Source organism: Muntiacus reevesi, chromosome 8 (genome assembly GCF_963930625.1).
Source record: "Muntiacus reevesi chromosome 8, mMunRee1.1, whole genome shotgun sequence".
In the NCBI taxonomy this organism is placed as follows: domain Eukaryota; kingdom Metazoa; phylum Chordata; class Mammalia; order Artiodactyla; family Cervidae; genus Muntiacus; species Muntiacus reevesi.
Window position 1 is genome coordinate 27,913,575 of NC_089256.1, and position 23,036 is coordinate 27,936,610.

At 47.7% G+C, this 23,036-nt stretch overlaps 1 protein-coding gene across 3 annotated transcripts in view; it reads left to right on the forward strand.

The window, feature by feature from the left end:
- Positions 1–23,036, forward strand: part of DOP1B (DOP1 leucine zipper like protein B) — a 123,075-nt gene that overhangs the window by 43,581 nt on the left and 56,458 nt on the right. For all 3 annotated transcript variants that reach the window (XR_010664218.1, XM_065943006.1, XM_065943007.1), the window contains exons 6-15: positions 489–587; positions 910–1,033; positions 3,034–3,143; positions 4,701–4,815; positions 9,996–10,116; positions 12,057–12,176; positions 14,541–14,643; positions 15,814–16,005; positions 19,385–20,042; positions 22,707–22,978. Coding sequence is in view for 2 of the 3 variants with exons in the window: in XM_065943006.1 (XP_065799078.1) it covers positions 489–587; positions 910–1,033; positions 3,034–3,143; positions 4,701–4,815; positions 9,996–10,116; positions 12,057–12,176; positions 14,541–14,643; positions 15,814–16,005; positions 19,385–20,042; positions 22,707–22,978 (1,914 nt within the window). In the remaining variant the exon portion in view is untranslated. The remainder of the gene's footprint in view (positions 1–488; positions 588–909; positions 1,034–3,033; positions 3,144–4,700; positions 4,816–9,995; positions 10,117–12,056; positions 12,177–14,540; positions 14,644–15,813; positions 16,006–19,384; positions 20,043–22,706; positions 22,979–23,036) is intronic.

The following is a 23,036-nucleotide window of genomic DNA, read 5'->3' on the forward strand; positions in this document are numbered from 1 at the left end:
TCCTCTTCCCGGTTCTCATAGCTTTTTGTTAAAACTCTTCTTATGCCTGGTTTTCTATCCTGCAGCTGTAGCACATCTGTCTGTCCTCAGAAAGGACCCTCAAAATCCGCACTGAATTGGTTTGGAGACCATTTGGCTGGATGGCATTGGAGTTTTAGTATAGTCGAAGGTCCCTTATGGAACCTAAAAATATTTCTTTCTGGGATTGTAGGATCTGAGGTCTTAGAACCTGGCCATCCGGGCCAAGCCCTCCACTTCTGAAATGGAGCAGCGAGGTCTTCCTCACAACACAGAACCCCCGCTAGTGTCTGGAGCTAGAACTGGGTTTACCATATTTACACCGTGGTGTTCTGTTCCACGTGACGTTAACACGGTGGTTTCAAGACGACCAGGAAAAGTTGTTTTCATTTTTACGACTAAAAAGAATAGCTGCCAATGATGTTCAGTGTCTTGGGTGTGAAATGTTCATGACGTTTTGTCCTTTGCAGATCAAGTCCTTATGTGCGTCCCTGTTGGACTCAAACGTGCTGGTGCAAAGAAATAACCTGGAGATTGTCCTGTTCTTCTTCCCCTTTTATACCTGTCTGGTGAGCCATCTGTGTTCTTTCAGGGGCAGTGCTGGTCTTCCCCGAGGCTGTGGGGTCGGTGGGAGAGACCCGAGCCATCTTGTCAGGAGGGGCGGGCAGGCGCTCGGTGACCGCTGTCCACAGTCAGTTCATTTCTGTGTGGGTGGTGTCTCCATAGCAGAATCAAGTATTCTGCCCTGGGCAGCATGTGAAGAACCCACCTCTTTTGAGAACCCCCTCTTGAAGATAAAGCTGCGTAGGCTGGTAAAGAGGGTCTGCATGTCAGAAGGCCAGCGATTTACTGTGTCATCACCTTGCAGTAAAGTTTTCTCCATCCTTCTAGGATTCCAGCGAGAGAGCCATCCCCCTGCTCAGATCTGACATCGTGCGTGTCCTCTCAGCTGCCACTCAGACCCTCCTGAGACGGGATATGTCTCTGAACAGAAGGCTTTACGCCTGGTTACTTGGTACGTAGGGGCTGGAGAGCCAGAGGGAAGGTGCTGGTTTGGGGAATCAGTTCTAATTGTGGTGATGCATTTCTGGATGTAGTCAGTGTGGGAAGATGGCATGCAGACCCAGCTGTCAGCTGGTCAGCAGAGTTCTGCCGTCTAGCCAGCTGTTTTGGTTATTTTGTAGTCAGTATAGAAAATGCAGGGAAGTAACGGGATCTTTTGGAGAAGGAAATGGCAACCCACTGCAGTGTTCTCGCCTGGAGAATCCCACAGACAGAGGAGACTGGCAGGCTACAGTCCATGGGGCCGCAAAGAGTCAGACACGACTGAGCGACTCACACTTTCACTTTCTTTGGGTGACTTCGGGAGCGCGTGAGAACCCTGGTTCATGCTTCTGTGCACGTGTTTTCTTGTGGACAGACTGCAGGAAGAGAGCCCTTGACTGTCAGTTGAAAGGCTTCATGGGGACAAGCTCAGGCGATCACAGGGCCTAACAGGTAGCACTTTCTGAATGTCGCAGATTCCCAAGGTCATGTCCCTAAGAGGAGATGGTGTACAGAGTGATTGTGAAAGGACTCCAGAGCTTCTCTTTTAAGACTTTATTTTTTTAGAGCAGTTTTAGCGTCACAGCAAACCTAAGAGAAAGGTATGGAGAGTTCCCATCTAGCCCTTCTCCCCGAGATGCATGCGGGGCTCCCTGCAACCAGCATCCCCCAGCAGAGCGGCACGTTTATCACAGTTGAGGGACCTACACCGACATGTTGTCATCACCTCAGCCGCACCCCCCCCGCATTTATTCCCACTCGGCGCTGTGCATTCTGTGGGTTTAGACAAAGGTCTCTAATAATACACGTCTCCCAGGTTTTCACTGGCCTGAAAATCCTCTGCTTCTCAGCTTTTTTCTTTTTAACCCTCGTGGTGCCCAGTTGCTCAGTCATGTCCGACTCTTTGCAACCCCATGGACGGTAGCCCGCCAGCCTCCTCTGTCCATGGGATTCTCCAGGCATGAATACTGGAGTAGGTTGCCATTGCCTTCTCCAGGGGATCTTCCCCACCCAGGGATCAAACCCACGTCTCCTGCTTGGCAGGCGGATTCTTTACCACTGTGCCACCTGGCATATCAATGTCAGAAAGTCCTCTTAACCCTGTCTTCCCCTGGTTATAAAACTTTCCAAAGTCATAGCATGGAAGCTTATGAAGGCTCTCCAGAGGGATATTTACAGGCTCTTTAAACATTTTTTTGTTAAAAGGATGATTTTGTCAAATGCACAGCTCCCTTCCAGGGGGACTCAGCACCTTGTCTGTGGGGAGGACCTGGGACCCAAGCTCAGTAACAGCTTCCACTTGTATAAGCCATGATCCCAGGAGTCCAGACTCTCTGCTTAGAAAGATGCTGTGCCTTGCCCTAAAGACTTTAGAGACTTAACCTTGAACCTTGAAGTCACTCAGTTGTGTCTGACTCTTTGTGACCCCGTGGACTGTAGCCCACCAGGCTCCTCCGTCCATGGGATTCTCCAGGCAAGAATACTGAAGTGGATTGCCATTTCCTTCTCCAGGGGATCTTCCTGACCCAGGGATCAAACCCGGGTCTCCCGCATTGCAGGCAGACTCTTAACCTCTGAGCCACCAGGGAAGCCCTTTAGAGACTTAGCCATGGCTCAAAATGAGGGCATACAAATGAGAATGCCTTGATTTCTCATACTGCTACACAAGTAAGCACTGGTTTTCACAAATGATAGTCATTCTGGTTGATTCTTATAATCATATTTGTCAAAGATAGTCAGGATGAATTCTTGGGTAAACTCAACTGAGGTCCGTTGAAATGGAATTCTACCTGTCTGATCCCTGGCACACCACTGTCAGAAAGACAGGACTTGATTTCGCTGGATCTGATTTTGGTTTTCTGTTGGAGGAGTTCTATTTTTTGAAATACCAGAGCATAAGATCTTTGCACGATAAGATGTTCTCTAAACATGTAGATTTCTTTACATCTCATGGTTCTTGTTCTTTTATAGGTTCTGATATTAAAGGAAATACCATCGTGCCCGAATCTGAAGTCTCAAATGCTTATGAAGACCAGTCGGTGTATTTTTTTGAGAAATACTCCAAGGATCTTTTAGTTGAGGTAAAGGAGCATTTCTGGAAAGGGGATCCCAATGAGGACCTTCCTAATTGTGGTTTTTTGGTGGGGTTCCTTGTGGGACCTCAGAGTAGACATGGGGCCCGTTCCTTCATACGCAGTTGGGAAAAGTCCATGTGTGGCCATCCCCTGGAATCCACGGGGACTGGTTCCAGCCCTTCCCCCACCCCCACCCTGTGGATACCAAAATCCACAGATGCTTGAGTCCCTCATATATATAACAGTCTGGTGTTTGCATGTAACATGTGCTCATCCTCTCGTGTACATTAACTCATCTCTACATTCCTTGTGATACCACCTCTAGATGATTTGTGACATAAATGCTATGTAAATATGTTGCAGAACACAATGTAAATGCTGTATAAGTAGTTGCCAGTGCATGGCAAGCTCAAGTTTTGCCTTTGGGAACTTTCTGGAATTTTTTTTCCCCAAATATTTGCAATCTGTGGATGATTGAACCTGAGGATGCGAGACCCATGGTGTGGAGGGCCACGCATTCTCCTCTCGTGCGGTGTGACTGCTTTTACTTCTGCCCAAGAGTGTTCAACAACTAGAACAACCCGTAGTGTCACTCCGAGACCGCTGATTCTTTTTTTTTTTTTTAATTGGAGGCTAATTACTTTACAACGTTGTAGTGGTTTTTGGCATACATTGACATGAATCAGCCATGGGCGTACATGTGTTCCCCATCCTGACCCTCCTTCCCACCTCCCTCCCCATCCCATCCCTCAGGGTCATCCCCGTGCGCCAGCCCTGATGCATCAAACCTGGACTGGCGATCTGTTTCACATATGATAATATACATGTTTCAATGCTATTCTCTCAAATCATCCCACCCTTGCCTTCTCCCACAGAGTCCAAAAGTCTGTTCTTTACATCTGTGTCTCTTTTGAGAGACAGCTGATTCTTAAGTAGGTTAATAAGGAGTCCCTCAAGGAGGCCCTCCAGGAGAAAGGGACAAACTTTTTTTTTCTACATTCCTTCTTCTTAGTCACATAAGATGTTTTTTTGTTTTCTTAAACTCTTGAGTTGTTATGACAACAATCTATTTCTTCTAACTTTCTTTAAACCCAGAGGTAATGACTACACAGCAAAACAACTCATTTTGCTCAAGGGTATGTTTTTCCTTAAACTCTATACTAATGATTATATAGCAACAGTGTATCCTGCCCAAGGACATGTTTCTCTTCCTTAAGAACCTTCTGACTCATCCTGTTATCTTAAGAAGTATGTTGAGGCAGTGGGTCTAGTAAGACCTTTCTACTGTTAGTAACCAACTGAAAAAATATATAAAGTCCCACTCGAACTCCACCCGCTTCTGATGTCTATGTCAGAAGTGTTTCTCTGTCCACTTTTCACTGTAATAAAACTTTTGCTGAACGAAGCTCTGAGTGACTGAAGCCAAGTCTCTGGTCCCAAAGCAAAACCCTCTCCTCTGGAGATTCCGAAGCCAACACCATTCACCATAAGCCATCAACACTACACTGTATATAATACCCTAATGTGTGGCTTTTTTTTTTTTTTTTAAATCAACAACAACAGGGTCTGGCTGAGATCCTGCACCAGAAGTTCGCTGACACCGACGTAGAGGAGCGTCACCACGGTTACCTGAAGCCTTTCCGCATCCTTGTCAGTCTGCTCGACAAGCCGGAAATAGGTAACTCTAGACATGCTCTACCGTCAACGTGCCAAAGGAGGATTCCCTGCTGAGAGGGAGTTAAATATCGGTGACGTGCAGTCACCCCATTGTTTGGTAGTGGTTTAGTTGCCAATTTGGGTCCGACTCTGGTGACCCAGTGGACTGCAGGCCGCCAGGCTCCTCCATTCATGGGATTCTCCAGGCAAGAACAGCGGAGTGGGTTGCCACTGCCTTTTCCAGGGGATATTTATTTATTTATTTATTTATTTTCATTAGTTGGAGGCTAATTACTTCACAACATTTCAGTGGGTTTTGTCATACATTGATATGAATCAGCCATAGAGTTACACGTATTCCCCATCCCGATCCCCCCTCCCACCTCCCTCTCCACCCGATTCCTCTGGGTCTTCCCAGTGCTCCAGGGGATCTTCCCAACCCACGAATCAAACCTAGGTCTCCTGCATTGAAGGCAAGTCTCCTGCATTCCCAGCGGATTCTTTGCCGACTGAGCTACAAGGGAAGCCACCCTATCGTTTAGAATACAGTTTAATCTTCGGAATTTCAGAATCTCGAGGGACTTCAGTCATGCTCTGTGCTTCAGTTTTTACTCTTTGCTGCTGCTGCTAAGTCGCTTAAGTCATGTCCGACTCTCTGCAATCCCACGTTCTGTAGGACTATAGCCCACCAGGCTCCTCTGTCCATGGGATTCTCCAGGCGAGAATACTGGGGTGGGTTGCCATATCCATCTCCAGGGCATCTTCACAACCCAGGGATCGAACACGGATCTCTCGCCTTTGCAGGCAGTTTCTTCTTAGATTTCTTGCACAATTCCTTGAATTTTTATTTTAGGAAAGTACCTTTGAGCTGTTGTGCTCACTGGCACACGTGCCTGCAAGGCACGTACAGTACTGACTTTGTGAGACCGTATTTCAGTTAAATGGCTTTGGTTGTATTCTCAAGAAAACAGGGGACCCTCCTCTGTCTTTTTGCCTTGGGAGTCCAGACAAGTTCCTTCTGCCATGTAGGCTTCAGTCTTTTCTTCTGTCACATGAAGGCGGGTCTGATTTCGGTGAGACAGCAGTTGAGTGGTAACTTGAAGTGAGATCTTAGACCCCTGCCCAGGAATTGAACCTGGGTATCCTGGATGAAAGCCAGGAATCCTGGCCAGTAGTCCAGCAAGGGCTAGAGGCGAGAAGCCAAACTCCACTGGCCCTTGCCCCCATTGAAAAATGCATTTGTCAAAGAGGCAAAAGCTGTAAAAACAGGTACAAAGTGTATCATTAGAGACTCAGAACAACAAGTGGGAGAGCACGCAGAGAAACAGCTCGCTTAGTTAAGACAGAAGGAAGGCAGAGAGAGGGCTTCCCCGGTGGCTCAGTGGTAAAGGACCCGCCGGTAATGCAGGAGATGCAGGAGACCGAGGTTCAGTCCCTGGGTCGGGAAGATCCCCTGGAGAAGGAAATGGCAATCCACTCTAGTGTTCTTGCCTGGGAAATCCCATGGACAGAGGAGCCTGGTGGGCTACAGTCCAGGGGGTCGCAAAGAGTCAGGCATGACTGAGCATGCACACGTCAGGTCCATCAGTAAGGCAGGGGAAGGGTGTGGGTGGCCCATCTTGTGAGGAGAGCGGTAGAGAGGCAGTTAAATCATCTGCATAGGGCAGTTCCTCCAGGTCTTCGTTTGCCTCTGGCCAGTTACCTGATTTCTTTTCCCACACCCGACAAGCCCGAGGACCCTTCCCAACATACACATGCAACTTTTTCCCAAGATGGATTCTAGCCCAAAGGCCAGTGGGGGGAGGCTTAGCATTACATATTATGGGATGGTGCCCCCCCTCTTTTGACCCCCCAAGGAGCCTTCTCGTGCCTGTGCGGTGTCTCCCTTGCCCCAAGGAGGGGAAATACGTGAACTCATCATCCTTAACGTAAATGAAGTTCAGCCCCTCTGTCCCTGCCCACGGCTATCTTAAAACAGGAAGGAAGCCTGGCTCTTTCCCCTATTTCTGCTGTTGTTTCTATTTTGAAGTGCAAACAGGAGGCTGATGGTAAATATCCAGCCTCCAGCCCACCTGCCTCCTTTCCTCAAGAAATGTAAACAGGAGGCTGGTTGTATACGCCCCACCTGGAGCCCATCTGTCTCAGGCCGCAGGTTAAACTAGACTCTGGGTCAGGAAGGCTCCCCCTTTATGCACTGTGGTCCTCTGGGCGTTGGTCGAGGAAAGTGCTTGCTTTAAAAAAAAAAAAAAAAAGAAACTGCTCCAGTGTCCATTCACCCTGAGAAATCAGCATCTCAGGCCTTGAACAGCGTCACTGGCCAGGAAAACCCTTCTCCTCCCCTGGATTCAGTCTTGATGGCATCCCCTGAGTGTGCAGGACAGCCCGCTCCGAGGTGCTGTTTGCAGAGAACAGGAGCGGAGAGTGTTAGCGAAGTTCCTCTCCATCAGGCGTCAGGACGGGAACCTTTCCTTGATGCTTTCAGAGACAGGCGTGGGGCATCTGTGCAGCAGGGTAGGTGCTAACCTCTAGGCAAATAAAGGGAAAAGTAGGCTTCTGGTCAAGTTAGACAGAAGGGAGACTGCGGTCCTAATGCATCTTAACTGTTGTTAATAAAAACAGTGACATTTGGGGGGCAATCATTTTGTGCATCATTAATATGTGTTGTTGTTTTTCAGTCACTCAGTCATGTCTCTTTGCAACCCCATGACTGCAGCTCGCCAGGCTTCCCTGTCCATCACTATCTCCCAGAGTTTGGTCAAACTCATGTCCACTGAGTCAGTGATACCATTCAACCATCTCATCCTCTGTCGTCCCCTTCTCTTCCTGCCCTCAGCCTTTCCCAGCATCAGGATCTTTTCCAATGAGTTGGCTTTTTGCGTCAGGCGGCTGAAGTATTAGAGCTTCAGCATCAGTCCTTCCAATGAATATCCAGTGTTGATCTCCTTTAGGATTGACTGGTTGGATCTCCTTGCTATCCAAGGGACTCTCAAGAGTCTTCTCTAACACCACAGTTCAAAAGCATCAATTCTTCAGCACTCAGCCTTCTTTACGGTCCAGCTCTCATATCCATCCATCCCTGGTGGCTCAGACAGTAAAGAATCTGCCTGCAGTGCAGAAGACCCAGGTTTGACCCCTTGGTCTGGAAGATCCCCTGGAGAAGGGAATGGCTACCCACTCCAGTATTCTTGCCTAAAGAATTCCATGGACAGAGGAGTCTGGCAGACTGCAGACCAACTCGCAAAGAGTTGGACATGACTGAGCGACTAAACACACACATCATTAATATACATCCATGCATACGTCATACCTCCAAAAACCGAGTGACTCTTCTGACTATACATATTCTGCAGATGGAGACTAGGGTGGAGCAAGTCTGAGTCATTTTCCAGGGCCCACCAAGGAGCTGGGACTGAAACTCTGGAGTCTGACTGCATAGCCTGAGCTCTCTTTGTTAGGACGTTGCTCCTTACTTGATGACCTTCTGACGGCCCGTACCCGAGATGTTAACTCTTGTAATACAGATGAACTTGGGTGTGTGACAGGTGCAGCTCTGGTTGCTCCTGACCAAATTCAAAGCATGAGGCTTGTGTCTCCAGGCTCCGACCTTGGAGATGGGTGTTTTATGTCAAGGCCTTGACCTGGGTCAAGTGAGTGTTGAACTAACTTGGGCTCCAGGTTGTATTTTCTGGAATGGGGTGAATGATGGGCTTCTGCCTCATCACAGAAGTTGAATTTGTCTCTCTGATAATTTAGTTTCCCATTGAAAGGCACACTTGAAGGGCAAAGGAGTGGATTGATAATGCAGACTGGAAGGCATAGGACGGTTAGTCTTACCTGTGCTTTGGCTATCTGGCTTTAGCCAGTTCCTCATTTCTTCTCCTTGAATGTCAACCACAGGCTTTCCTTCACTAGTAAAAACCACTTGGGTTGGGAAGATCCCTGAAGTAGGAAGTGGCAGCCCACTCCAGTATTCTTGCCTGGAAAATTCCATGGTCAGAGGAGCCTGGCAGGCTATGGTGCAGGGGGTCACAAAGACCCAGCAAGACTGAGCACACACACACAGTCTTATGCTGTAGATAAAATACACCTGGGGCTTATCATGAGAAAGGGGCATTTGTCTTTGGAAGCATAAGAGATGAGATTATTTGCTTATTCTTTGTTGACAAAGCTTCTGTTTTCTCTGCCTCTGCCATGTTCATTCCTCTGATTACAAGGGTGGGAAACCCTTCCCTTCCATCAGGTCTGCGGGTTGGTGCTTGAGGAGCAGACATGTCCGGCCGCTTTCCACCTGCCTGTCTGGCAGGGTCCAGTTCTCTTGTGCCATCTTAGGCTTTTCTGGGTTGGTGATTATTTCTCTTGTGTCATTCTAGCTCATCGTTAAAAGTATTCAGAATAGGAAACTGCCCTGCTCTGTTGGGGTTTATGTAGAGGGATTGTCTTTGGCCTCACAGTTTCTGTGCTCTTAATATTCATCCCCTGCCTCCACCTGGGAGAATTCACTTGGGCTAGTCACCCAGCCTCAGTAGCCTGATAATCAGGACATTATACCTGATTACATACCTGGTTCTTTGGCTGTTGTAAGGATTAAATAAGTTAATAGTTACAGAATGCTCACAATAGTGGCCAGTGCATAGTAAGCCCTACAAAATTGTTCCCTTGGACAGCAAGATCAAACCAGTTAATCCTAAGGGAAATGAACCCTGAATATTCATTGGAGGATCTGATGGTGAAGCCCTAATACTTTGGCCACCTGACACAAAGCGCTGACTCACTGGAAAAGACCCCAATGCTGGGAAAGATTGAGGGGAGGAGAAGGGGGCGACAAGAGGATGAGATGGTTGTTTGGCATCATCTACTCAATGGACATAAGTTGGAGCAAACTCTGGAAGATAGTGAAGGACAGGGTAGCCTGGTGTGCTGCAGTCCATGGGGTCACAAAGAGTCGGACATGACTGAGCGAATGAACAGCAAAAATGTCTTCATGGATGTTATTCCCCCAACTAAAGTTGTGATTTTCACAACCAAAGTTAAGTTTCTGTACATTTAAAACTGTATAAATTGTCTATGTATATAGAATTACTCATGATATATTTTACACATTTGTCATTTATTGGTTGAAAAATGGATTTTAAAAAATATTGATATTTTATTTCTTATTTATTCATTCATTCATTTGTTTGGCCATTTTCTTTTTAATTGCAGGGCCTCAAGTTGTTGAGAATTTGTTTCTCGAAGTCATCCGGGCATTTTATTCTTACTGCAGAGATGCTCTTGGCTCTGATCTTAAACTTAGCTACACTCAGAGTGGAAATTCAGTGATAAGGTAGGGGGTGTGGCTTTCAAATTCACTCTTCCTCCCTCCAAATGCTCCCTAATGCTTTTTTTTGTTTGCCATAAATTGTGATGTGATGAGACAGTGGAGATGTAGCAGGTCAAGTCACTCCTTAAGATAACTTTTGTCTTAAATCAGTCAACCTGAATCGACTTTTCCCTGTTGAATACTGAGAAGGTTACAAGAAGTTTGATCTTGTCTCTGCCCCAACCTCGGAAGTACAGACTGTATTTTTGGCAGAGTGTGAACAGTTGCTCAACAAAGGCAGCTGGGTCTAGAGTACAAGTGTGAGTTACCGGGAGGAGGGCAGGCAGGAGGTGGGGTCAGGAAGTGGGGCCGGTGGGTGTGAGTCTTTAGGAGACAAGTCAGAGGGCAAGGGGGGCCCCAGGGGCTCGAGCTCTAGGACCCGAAGGCACAGCGAGTGGGGTTCGGGAGACAGCTGACAAGGTGATAACTTACACAGTGTGTAGTTATCAGTCAGCCCTGTGTCTTGTTCTGTTTTTGTTCTTTTCAAGGTAGTGTGTATGCTAAGTCACTTCAGTAGTGTCCGACTCTTTGCAACCCCACGGACTGCAGCCCGCCAGGCTCCTCTGTCCATAGGGTTCTCCAGGCAAGAATACTGGAGTGGGTGGCCAAGCCCTCCTCCAGGGGATCTTCCTGATGCAGGAATTGAATCCCTGTCTCCTACCTCTTCCTTTTTCCTTTATCCTCAATGTAATTTCCTTTTCCCTGCCTTGGCATTGGTCTACTGAAAATGTAAGACTTCCCAGGTGGCTCAGTGGGAAAGAACCTGCCTGCCAATGCAGGAAACACAGGTTCAATCCCTGAGTGGGGAAGTCCCCCTGGAGGAGGGCATGGCAACTCACTCCAGCGCTCTTGCCTGGAGAATTCCAGGGACAGAGGAACCTGGCGGGCTACAGTCCATGGGGTCGCGAAGAGTCAGACATGACTGAATGCACACACACACACAAGTATTGAAAATTGAAATCTGTTAGATTTTTCTGGTTATTAACTGTAAGTATACCAAGAGTCTTTCATGTTTGTTTTTTCCTCACAGAATGAGTGTAGTTTACTGTTTTCCTGAATATGAAAGTAATATGTGTTCATGGTAGACTGTACCAATATTTGAAAGTATTGAGGAAAAAAGATACCATCCATAATCCCACCGCCCTTCTGAGAAAAACATAGAACATTCCAGACTTTCAATGCATAAGTATATAGGTGCCTATCTTTTATTTTTAAGCTGAAGTTACAGTAACTGTTCAGTTGCCTGTTTATTTTTTTTAATGCAAGTTATAGCTGGCTGTACAGCCTTCTCCTATGGAGGATAATGGTTGCCTTAGAGTCCTTAGTAAGGAGCTATCACTTACTTAAGAAATCCTGACTAATTGATCAGTCTCTTATTGACTTTTGGGTGGTTTCTACTTTTTCAGTATTTTATAATGACGTTCTCATAATACCCTTATGTGTGCTTTTTCAAGGATTTCTGTAGCATAAATCCCTAGAGTAAATTCCCTGAGTTATAGAAGATATGCATTTAAATGTTAGCCAAATTTCTCTTCCAAATGACTGTACTATGTTATTTTACCAGTAGAGTATGTAATTACCAATAGTTGGACTTAAGTTGGTTTTCCATATCACCTTCTTTTTTCAGTAGCTCTTAAGCTTACTTCTGAAGGAATGTATCAATATAAATACTGTTTAGGATGGCACGTGCTTGCTCTTCCCTGTATAAGAATAGTAATATTTCATCTATGACCAAGTCTGTCAGCCTCTCCAGAAATAAGTCATAAAAGATTGACATGGGTTTATTCACACATTGCACCCCAGGTGAATGAATGGCACAGTGAATTTGCTCTGTTCAGACATGGTATTCCCATAATACAGGACTTGTCATAGATGTATTTATAAGCATCCTTCTTCCTTTACAGTGCAATAAAGGAAAACAGGAACGCCTCTGAGATCATTAAAACAGTGAATTTGCTGATCACGTCCCTGAGCTCAGACTTCCTCTGGGATTACATGACAAGGTGTTTCGAAGACTGTTTCAGGTAAGCCTCCAGGTCAGGCTTTATAAACATGTGGGAAGGAATTGAGGCTGTCATGGTTTTTCATAGCTGCTCATTGTGGTCAGGTTATACTCAACAGCTAACACTGGGATGATCTCTGCTGAGTACATGATTGGATTCACTTAAACTCATAATAGAATTAAGAACGTTGCCATTGAGACGGTTCACATGATGCTGATGCTTCCTTATTAAAGTCAAACTTGAGGAACAAACCCACGCACTTTCTGGTGGCGTCAGTCTAATCCGGTTTCTTCCCACTGTGCCCTTAGAGGCCTGACCTATCCAACAAGCTTGGTTTTGGGGCCCAGGGACTAGAGAGAGAGTGTTTTTGAAATCATCAGTCATCTTAAATTCTTCCTGAAATCAGCCTATAACTGTTCAGATGAAAGCATTTATGTTCTGAGCTGCTGCAATCAGCTTTCCCGTCACTTTCAATCAATCTGGTGGATTGCACTGACTCCAAACTTTAGGACGGTGGCCAGCTTGGGACTGCAAGCTTCCCTTCAGGGCCCTTTCCCGGGAGATTTTCCCTGTAAAGGAGGACGGGTGTAATCTCTCAGACCCAGTTCTGTCCTGTGATTCATGCTATAGAACTGAATTCCTGTCGCCCCTTTGGAACGGCATGCGCTGTCACACTGATTTCCATACCTGCAGCTATAATCAAAGCGTAACTTACTAACGTTGGTCTCAGGCCATCCCCTGCACACACCCCCAGGAGAAGGAGGCACATGCATCATGCAGGAGAGCCAGAGATCAGAGACGTGACGGATCCCGTCTGACACAGCACAGCAGATGAGCAGCAGCTGAGACTGGACCCAGGCCTGCCTGCCGTCCCCACTGCTCCTGCCGTGTCCTCTGCCGCCTCTGGTGCCAGGCCCAGCAGGCGCTCCAAGCTGCGATGAACAAATTACTTGTAATTGGATCCACGGGTGACAGCAAGGCCATGTTATACTGAGACCAGAGTATGTTTTGGTCAGCTTAGTTCCGTTTCAGAGTTACGAGGAACACTTTCTTTAAAAAAGAGAATTAACTGTGAAACATTTCAGGCGCAGGAAAAGATGGGAAATAATGTCGGACACACTTGAACCCATTGCTAAAATCGTGGACAGTATTTGACTTTCGGTTTTCACATCTATTTTTTTTTTTTCCCAAAGGAATAAAACGTTACCACCCAGACAGAGCTAACCCCTTACCTTCCCAGCGGCTTCCCTCCTTTCATCCCAGCTTTAATCACTGTCCTGAAGTTCATGTCTGTCCCAGTGATGTGCTTTTATAACAAAGATTAAAAAAAAGTATCCAGTATAAAAACAAGTATCCAGAAATGATAGTCTGTTTTGCCTCTTCAGGTTTTACACCAATGGTATCAAATTGTATATAACTTTTCACCCCCGTGTGTTTGGTTGGGAGGTGGGGGTCAAAGCCCTCTGGAGATTTATCTGTATGGTAACATACACATCTAGTCGGTTTACCTTGGATGCAGTCATCCAGCATGTGAATAAACCAGTTTCAGTCTTTTAATCTGAAAACATTAAAAGCAGCAGGTCAGTACCCTGCTGACCGCACTGATCCTGTCTCTACATGCAGACGTGGGGGTCTGTTTAGAATAGGCACCTAGGAGCAGACTCTCCTGGACCTAGTGAATGCAGTTCTTCCATTTCTTCCCTGGATAAACACCGACATATCTAAGCGATCATTTACAGTGAAGAAAGTTAACTCAGGTCAACCTGTACTGTGATAGCAAGATGAATCCAAAATTTGTTGTTTTGAGAACCAATATATTGACTTTTTAACTTAGGTATCCAGTTGCCTACTTATTGAAAAGGAAGTGTCGAGTTTGAGAATAAGATAAGCAGCTGCCAATAGAGTTCCCCAGTGGAGTAGCAGTTCCCTGGGAACTAAGGAATTCTAGGCTCATGGGGATGACGCAGGGTTGGGGCGGGTGGGGCGCTCTCTCTGGCTGCTCCCACAGCAAATCGGACAGCTGTCCTGCATTCTGTAGCCAGGCTCCTTCCCTGGGAACACGCCTTTGGTTTCGGGGTGGGGACCTGGAATTGTTGCTGTTGACAGCTTGAGATCAGCTGGGTATGGAATCCCATGGGGGCATGGACCACCCTCGGCTGCTGTGATAAAGTTCAAGTCAGAGTCAACCTGTTTCGGAGATGATCAGATTCAAGACTTACTGACGCTTCTCTGTGTCAGATCATTTTTGACATCAAGGCTGAATTATTAGACCCACAGAAGCTGTCTTTCACTGTGGCTGAAATAGAACAAATAACTTTACTGGAAATCATAGGAATTGCTTGACAATATTACAAGAGTGGCTTTTTTTCCCTATGGCTCAAGCAGACCCGCGAAGCGAAGCCCCAATGTTGGGAGAAGCATCGGCCCTCCCCCGACGGTCTCAGAGCTCTGCACCCTCCTCGTGTTCCTTCTGGACGTGATCCCCCTGGTAGGTCCTTTGCTCTCAAGAGATGGCTCTGTGCTGACTGTCGTATACATTCTTATTTGTGGTGTTGGTCTTTTTCTAAACCTCATCTTACCGAGGGACTTCTCTTGTATAGCTCAGTCGGTAAAGAATCTCCCTGTGATGCGGGAGGTCTGGGTTCGATCCCTGGGTTGGGAAGATCCTCTGGAGAAGAGAATGGCAACCCACTCCAGTATTCTTGCCTGGAGAATCCCCACGGACCGAGGAGCCTGGCAGGCTATAGTCCCTGGGGTCGCAAAGAGTCAGACACAATTTAGTGACTAAACCACCACCCCCCAACCATCTTACTGAAGAAGTGGTTTTAAATAGACACATAGCACTTTTAATGTTTGTTTCAGCATGGAAGATGTAACTGAATGTGATCTCATATCTTTTAGGCCCTTGTGATATAAGGGGTTATAACGCTTCAGCCAGTGGTAAGTGGGCTGAGCTGAAGTTACAGAGAACAGATAAGGAGCTGGGTGGCATCCTTGGACAGCAGTTATTTAGGAATGAGTATTGTGATGTACAGATAGTTAGAATGAAAGTCTGACTCTTTGCGACCCCATGGACTGTAGCCTGCCAGGCTCCTCTGTGCATGGGATTCTCCAGGCAAGAATGCTGGAGTGGGTAGCCATTCCCTTCTCCAGGGGATCTTCCCCACCCAGGGATGGAACCCAAGTCTCCTGCATTGCAGGTGGATTCTTTACTGCCTGAGCCACCAGGGAAGATTTGTTATTTCTTTTTTTAAAAAAAATTTTGGTCCCGCTGCCCTGGCACATTGGTTCTCTGACCAGAGATCAAACCCTCACCCCCTGCATTTGGAAGCATGGAGTTTTAACCACTGGACCCCCAGGGAACTCCCAGAAAGTAAACATATTTCTTAAAGTTACATCCTTGGCTAATTTTCTCCAAGGAAACAGATTCCCTTAATAGAGACATGAATGTGGCAGTCATTTTCAACTAGAAAGAGGGAAGCCACTTGAAAGGAGAGAAAGAATGTCCATGGGTGTATTTAGATCAAGAAGAAATACTATTTTGTTTTCCAACTTGGAAACAAACATGGAACAAACTTATGCTCAAAAAATGCTTGCGTTTTCCAAGGCACTGCTTGCTGCTGCTGACACACAAGTTAAACCCACGTCTGTTTCACAGGAACTTTACTCAGAGGTGCAAACCCAGTACCTCCCACAGGTGCTTGGCTGCCTGCTGCAGCCTCTGGCCGATGAGATGGAGATGCTGAGCTTGTCCGAGCTCACGCACGCCCTGAGGACCTGTTTCAAAGTGCTCAGCAAGGTCCAAATGCCGCCTTCCTACCTGGACACAGAGCCCACGAGTGGGAGCTTGGTACGTGCTGGGAGGAGCCAATATGGTTTTTCCGTGCTGATGGGCCCTTGGGCCTCCTTGGGTAGGAATAGAAACTAGAAGACGTATTGGTAATATCCAAAACATGCTGCTTCCAAGACTCTCATATGCTTCATGAAAGCTTGTCGTGTTGAAGTAACCCCGTTCATTTCACCCTCTGCCCTGCTGTCTTTCTGCTGAATCCCACTACTAAGCTGATGGTTACACACAGCTCACCATCTCGACCTTTTTATGTGCATGTTTGTATATGAGGAGTTTTGCTTTTTTTTTTTTTAAGTACAAGTGAGATGGTAGTCCCTGGGGCTGCAGTAACAAAGTGCCACGCTGGGTGACAGAACAGCAGAAAGTTCCCGTCTCACAGCTCCGCGGCTAAGGTGTCAGCAGGGTGGTTCCTTCTAGGCTGTGAGGGAGTGTCTGTTCCGTGCATCTCCCCTGTCTGCTGGTGTTCCTAGAGTTCCTTGACTTGTAGACCCGATACCCCAGTCTCAGCCTCCGCCTTCACATATCTTCCCTGTATGCATATGTGTGTGTCCAGATTTCACCTTTTTATAAGGACACCCATCATACTGGATTAGGACCCACCCTAATGACCTCACTGCCCTTGGTCATCTGCAAGGACCCTAATTCCAAATAAGATCACAGTCACAAATACTGGTGTCAGGACTTCAGCACTTTTTTTTTTTCTTAAGGGAACATAATTCAACCTATAACAGACATATATTTCTCTGATTTGCTTTGGTTTTCATCCAAACACTCCTCGGAGAGCATCTGTATCTGTGTACAAACAAAGGTATCTTGCTGGTTTCACTGTTTCTTCAACCACTCCCCTATCGAGGTGTTTTTGTTTTTGTGTTTTTTCAGTTATTTCTAGTTTTTCACCGCTACAGTGCTGCTGTCAACATCTTCATACAACCTGCTCTCAGGGCTGACAGTGTCTCTGAGGAATCAGTTCCTAGAAATGGGAATCAAGCCCATTTCTTAATGTGAAGAGATGCTGCCAAACTGTCCTCCAAAAAGACTATAACAGTACGGTTCCACGAGCAGCTTGAGGCCCATGGTCTTTGAATTATCATTTATTTTCTGCTTTGTTTAAGAATTTGAAAGTTCTGCCCTTGAGAGCCATTTGGTGCAGTGGCAGATAGGAACAGGCTGAAAAAGGAAAGCCTTTCTGAAAGGAGGGTGGCTTCCCTGGTGGCTCAGAGAGTAAAGTGTCTGCCTGCAGTGCGGGAGACTTGGGTTCGATCCCTGGGTGGGGAAGATCCCCTGGAGAAGGAAATGGCAACCCACTCCAGTACTCTCTTGCCTGGAAAATCCCATGGACGGAGGAGCCTGGTAGGCTACAGTCCATGGGGTTGCAAAGAGTCGGAAACGACTGAGCGACTTCACTTTTTCCTTTTCCTGAAAGGAGAGCCATGCATGTTGGTTAGTGCTGGGAGGCAGGTGGGCTGCCCTTGGGGCTTGAAGCTCAGTTTGCAGAGTAGTTACCAGTTATTCCTTCACTCTCAAAGCTAGTTTTTTTCTTCCCCTAGCTGTTACAGCTGTTGGAAAAACCCTGAAAAGGATGTAAACTATAAAGTACAAGCATGTGTCATGTACAAATATAAATAACAATGTTTCCAAACATTTGCATAATACTGTATCATTCTTCCCCAGAGAGTGGGTCAGGTGATGAAGTTTTCAGTTTAATGTAGTATTTCCTGAGTAACAGTATATAAGAGGTTGATTCATTGACGTGTCATCTTTTTGAAAAAGCCACAGAATGTATGTAGACGCGTGTGTGTGTGTGAGTCATGTATGTGGTTAATATTTTGTTCTTGCTGTCTCTTATTCATTCATTTATGTCTGTATTTTATACTCAACCCAGTTTCCTCATTCATATTCTTAAATGTCAGAAACTTTTTTTTTTTCATTTCATTTTGCTTTCTTAAAATTTGGCTGTTTCACGTTGGAGTCTTGTGCTCAGTTGCTCAGCCATGTATGACTCTTTGTGACCCCACGGACTGTTTGTGGCCCACCAGTCAGTTCAGTCGCTCAGTTATGTCCGACTCTTTGCGACCCCATGAATTGCAGCACGCCAGGCGTCCCTGTCCATCACCAACTCCTGGAGTTTACTCAAACTCATGTCCATCAAGTCAGTGATGCCATCCAACCACCTCATTCTCTGTCGTCCCCTTCTCCTCCTGCCCCCGATCCCTCCCAGCATCAGGGTCTTTTCCAATGAGTCAGCTCTTCGCATGAGGTGGCCAAAGTACTGGAATTTCAGCTTCAGTGTCAGTCCTTCCAGTGAACACCCAGGACTGATCTCCTTTAGGATGGACTGGTTGGATCTCCTTGCAGTCCAAGGGACTCTCAAGAGACTTCTCCAACACCACAGTTCAAAACCATCAATTCTTCTGCACTCAGCTTTCTTCACAGTCCAGCTCTCACATCCATATATGACCACTGGTAAAACCATAGCCTTGACCAGACGGACCTTTGTTGGCAAAGTAATGTCTCTGCTTTTTAATATGCTATCTAGGTTGGTTATAACTTTCCTTCCAAGGAGTAAGTGTCTTTTAATTTCATGGCTGCAGTCACCATCTGCAGTGATTTTGGAGCCCCCCAAAAATAAAGTCTGACATTGCTTCCACTGTTTCCCCATCTATTTCCCATGAGGTGATGGGACCAGATGCCATAATCTTAGTTTTCTGAATGTTGAGCTTTAAGCCAACTTTTTCACTCTCTTCTTTCACTTTCATCAAGAGGCTTTTTGGTTCTTCACTTCTGCCATAAGGGTGGTGTCATCTGCATTTTTTCATGGCCGTGCTTCTGCGGGTCTGTCACAGCCGGCGCGTGTGGCCCACCAGGCCCATGTAATTCTCCAGGCAATGCTACCGCAGGCGGGTGCCGTTTTCTCCTTTGGGGTATCTTCCCCACCCAGGGATGGAACCTGCGTCTCCTGCACTGGCAGGCTGATTCTTGACCCCTAGCGCCCCCTGGGAAGCCCGTGTTGGAGGAGAGTCGATGAACAGGGTTGTGATAGTTTCAGGTGCACAACAGAGTGACCCAGCTGTCCACACGCGTGCGTCCTTCCTCCCCGACTCCCCGCCCGTCCTGGCTGCCACGTAGCACTGAGCATCGTTCCCTGTGCCGTACAGTAGGTCCCTGCTGGCAGAAACTCTTTTTAAATGACCTTTTTGGATTCTGAAGGGTCTGAATAACTAGTATGAAGAGGGCTGTCTGATGATACACATGGAGATCCTCTTGGCGTGGAAAACTGTGGCCTCAGGGAGGATGCATTGATAGCTTGATTCCCTTGATGTTTGAACCCCTCGGTCTTACAAGATCCACGATACAGACTTCCTTTTTCTTTTTTTTGCAGAGTCCGGTCAGAGGTGAAAACACCGAAGTGATTGCCGACACAGACGCAGTTCCCCTGGGCGACGAAGACGCGCCGTTTCCCCCGCTGAAATCAGAGGACAGCGGCATCGGGCTGAGCGCCTCGTCGCCGGAGCTCTCGGAGCACTTGCGGGTGCCCCGGGTTTCCCCGGACAAAGACAACGTCTGGAAGAAGGGCGGGAGCATGCAGAGGACGTTCCTTTGCATCCAGGAGCTGATTGCCACCTTCGCCCACAAGAACGTTTTCGGGGCGCAGCTGACGGCATCCGGGGAAGAGGCCAAGTCGGCGGAGGAGCCTGTGGGCCGGCAGGATGAGAGCGGGAAGGGCTCATGGGAGGCCCGGCCCCTGGGCGGCGTGCCCCAGTTCAAGCAGATGCTCTCTGACCTCTTCACGGCCCGAGGGTCCCCCTTCAAGGCCAGGAGCGTGGAGCTGCCCTCACCCCCGCCCCGCAGCCCCGGCCGCAAGAAGGATGAGGGGTGGGCCATGGACCAGGTGGTCCTTGACCTGGGGGGCCCCCGGGAGGGCGTCCGGGAGGCCTTCGCAGCCGCCTGCCACCTGCTGCTGGAGTGCGCCACCTTCCCCGTGTACCTGTCCGAGGAGGAGATGGAGCAGCTCTGTGAGGTCCTCTTCCAGCCTCCGGGTGAGGGGCGCCCCGGGAGTCTGCCGGGAAGACTCGGGGAGCCTCGGGCCCCTGAGGGTTATAGAGGAGTTAAAATTTCACAGCAACCGAGAGGGCACTGTCTGCCCACCCCCATTTTCCTTCCTTGTTTCGTAGTTACCGTGTACGGTTTGGGTTTGTCTTTACCAGACGGAAACCTAAGGAAGCTCCCTCTGTATCTTTACAGTTCCTTTCTTTTTTTTTTTTTTTTTTTTTGGCTGCACCCCATGGCATGTGGGATCTTCCCTGTAGGTAGCTCAGATGGTAAAGAATCTGCCTCCAATTCAGGAGACCTGGGTTCGATCCCTGGGTCGGGATGATCCTCTGGAGAAGGGATCATCCACCCCAGTAGTCTTGCCTAGAGAATCCCCGTGGACAGAGGAGCCTGGCGGGTCACAGTCCATGGGGTCACAAAGAGTCGGACACGACTGAGCGACTAACACTACACTACGTGGCCCGTGACATCTTAGTTCCCTGACGAGGTATTGAACCCACGCCCCCTGCAATGGAAGCGCAGAATCTTAACCCCTGGACCACCAAGGAAGCCCCTGGGTCTGTGTTTTTTAACCTTCGGGTGCCCAGCACAGCCTGTTAGAAGGTCTGAGACATAAAAGGAGCCTCACCCTAGTCAGTACATAGACTCTTTCATGAGACTTGTTACTAAAGCTCTATGTGTTAGTGTGCCAGGGCTCCCATAACAAAGTACCACCCACCGAGTGGCTTAAACCACAGAAATGTGTTGTCTCATGGTCTGGAGGCCAGAAGTCTGAGGTCAACGTGTTGGCAGGGCTGCGCTCCCTCTGAAGGTGCTTCAGAAGGGTGTGTTCCGGCCACTCCTCCAGCCTCTGGTGATTCCCAGGCCTGTGGGAACCCAGCCCTCATCTTTCCATGGCATTCTTCCCTTGTACATGTCCGTGTTCCCGTCTCCCTTCTCTAAGGTACCCATTCGGCTTCCCAGGTGGCACTAGTGGTAAAGAACCCGCCTGCCAATGCAGGAGACATAGGAAACATGGGTTCAATTCCTGGGTCAGAAAGATCCCCTGGAGAAGAGCCTGGCAACCCACTCCAGCCTTCTTGCCTGGAGAATCCCATGGGCAGAGGAGCCTGGTGGACTGCAGTCCATAGAGTTGCAAAGAGTCAGACACGGCTGAAGTGACTTAGCACGCATGCACTCAGGGCACCCGTTATATTGGGTTAGAGGCACACCCACTCCTTCTCTACCAGGGCCTCTTTTAAGTCATTACATCTGCGACCAGTTTCCCAAGAGGGTCGTTCTGGGGTCCTACGGGTTTATAAACTTCAATATAAGAATTTCTATGAGGACGCAGTTTAAACTGTTACCGGCAGCACATTAAGCCCAGGCTGCCACAACAAAATACCATAGGCTGGGGGACGCTTAAACGACAGAAATGTGTTTTCTCACAGTTCTGGGTCTAGAAGTTCAATATCAGGGTGCCAGCATGGTCAGCGTCTGGTGAGAACTCGTCCCTGTGTTACAGACTGCCACCTTCTCACCACATGTTCACATCCTGGGACGTGTGTGGGGGTGTGTAGGGGGTCTTTCTGGTGTCTTCTAATAAGGGCTCCAATCCCATCATATTGGCCACCCCTCAGGACCTCATCTAGACCCAGGCACCCCCTCCAAATACTGTTACCCTGGGGAGCTGGGGCATTCGCATGTGAATTTTGGGCACATGCAGTTGAGTCCATTGCAGGCAGTGAACACTTTAAAGAAAATAGGATCAAGGGGAAGGTGTAAGAAAAGAAGAGTGATTAAGTTGGTAGGAGCTGAGGGTGAAGATTTCCCCTCTCATCATCACCTTTATTAAACGTTCCATGCAATGTGTCTCTTGACTTCAGAGCTGCAGATGACAGTATACTTGGAAGAAATGCATTTAGAATTGATAGCTTCAGTATATTTTTATCCTCTTGTAAAGCTCATGCCCTGTGCCCTATCACCAAGAGAACTCTGAAAACACGTTTCAAGCTCTGCACCAACAAGTGTAACTTTTACTATATGTAAATTTTACAAGTATTTTCATTCAAATTTTACTGTATTTACATTTTGTGTGTGTGTGTGGCTGTACTGGGTCTTTGTTGCGGTGCATGGACCCTTCATTGCTGCACAAGGGCTTTCTCTAGTTGCGGTGAGCAGGGGCTACCCTCTAGTTGTGGCGTGCAGGCTTCTCGTTGCGGTGGCGTCTCTTGTTGCAGAGCACAGGCCCTAGGGCGCAAAGGCTTTGGTCATTGTAGGGTATAGGTTTAGTTGCCTCAAGGCATGTGGGATCTTCCCAGACCAGGGATCCAACCCGTGTCCCCTGTGCTGGCAGGCAGATTCTCAACCACTGGACCACGGGGAAAGTCCCATCATTGACAAAATTTTTAAACAAGAGAAGCATGTTTTGAATCATCTCAAAGCCCCAAGAGTGACATTTGCAGAACTTGAACAGTCTGTTAGCACATGACTTTGGTCTCATCGGCCCCCTGGCCCTGAATGGGGACAGTGGAGTGTGTCACCACCGGGAGGTTATCACACTGCTATGCAGGTGGCCTCCCGGATCGGAAGGTCTTAGAGGCCGCAGGCTGGTGAGCCAGTCTCGAGAAGTTTTTGTGTGTCTCCATTCTCTCTGGTTGTCATTCTTTCAGGAGCGGGCGATTCCAGTTTTCCACCTTGGTTGAAGTCCCTGATGACCATCAGCTGCTGTGTGACTGATTGCTACCTCCAGAACGTGGCCATCTCCACCCTGCTCGAAGTGATCAACCACTCCCAGTCCCTCGCCCTTGTCATCGAAGACAAGATGAAACGCTATAAAAGCTCCGGACACAACCCATTTTTCGGCAAGCTGCAGATGGTGACGGTTCCTCCCATAGCTCCAGGAATACTGAAAGTCATTGCAGAGAAAACAGACTTCTATCAGGTATTTCCCACCGGGAAGAGGAAGGCTGGGACCCTGAGACCTTCTTCGTAGACTCTTT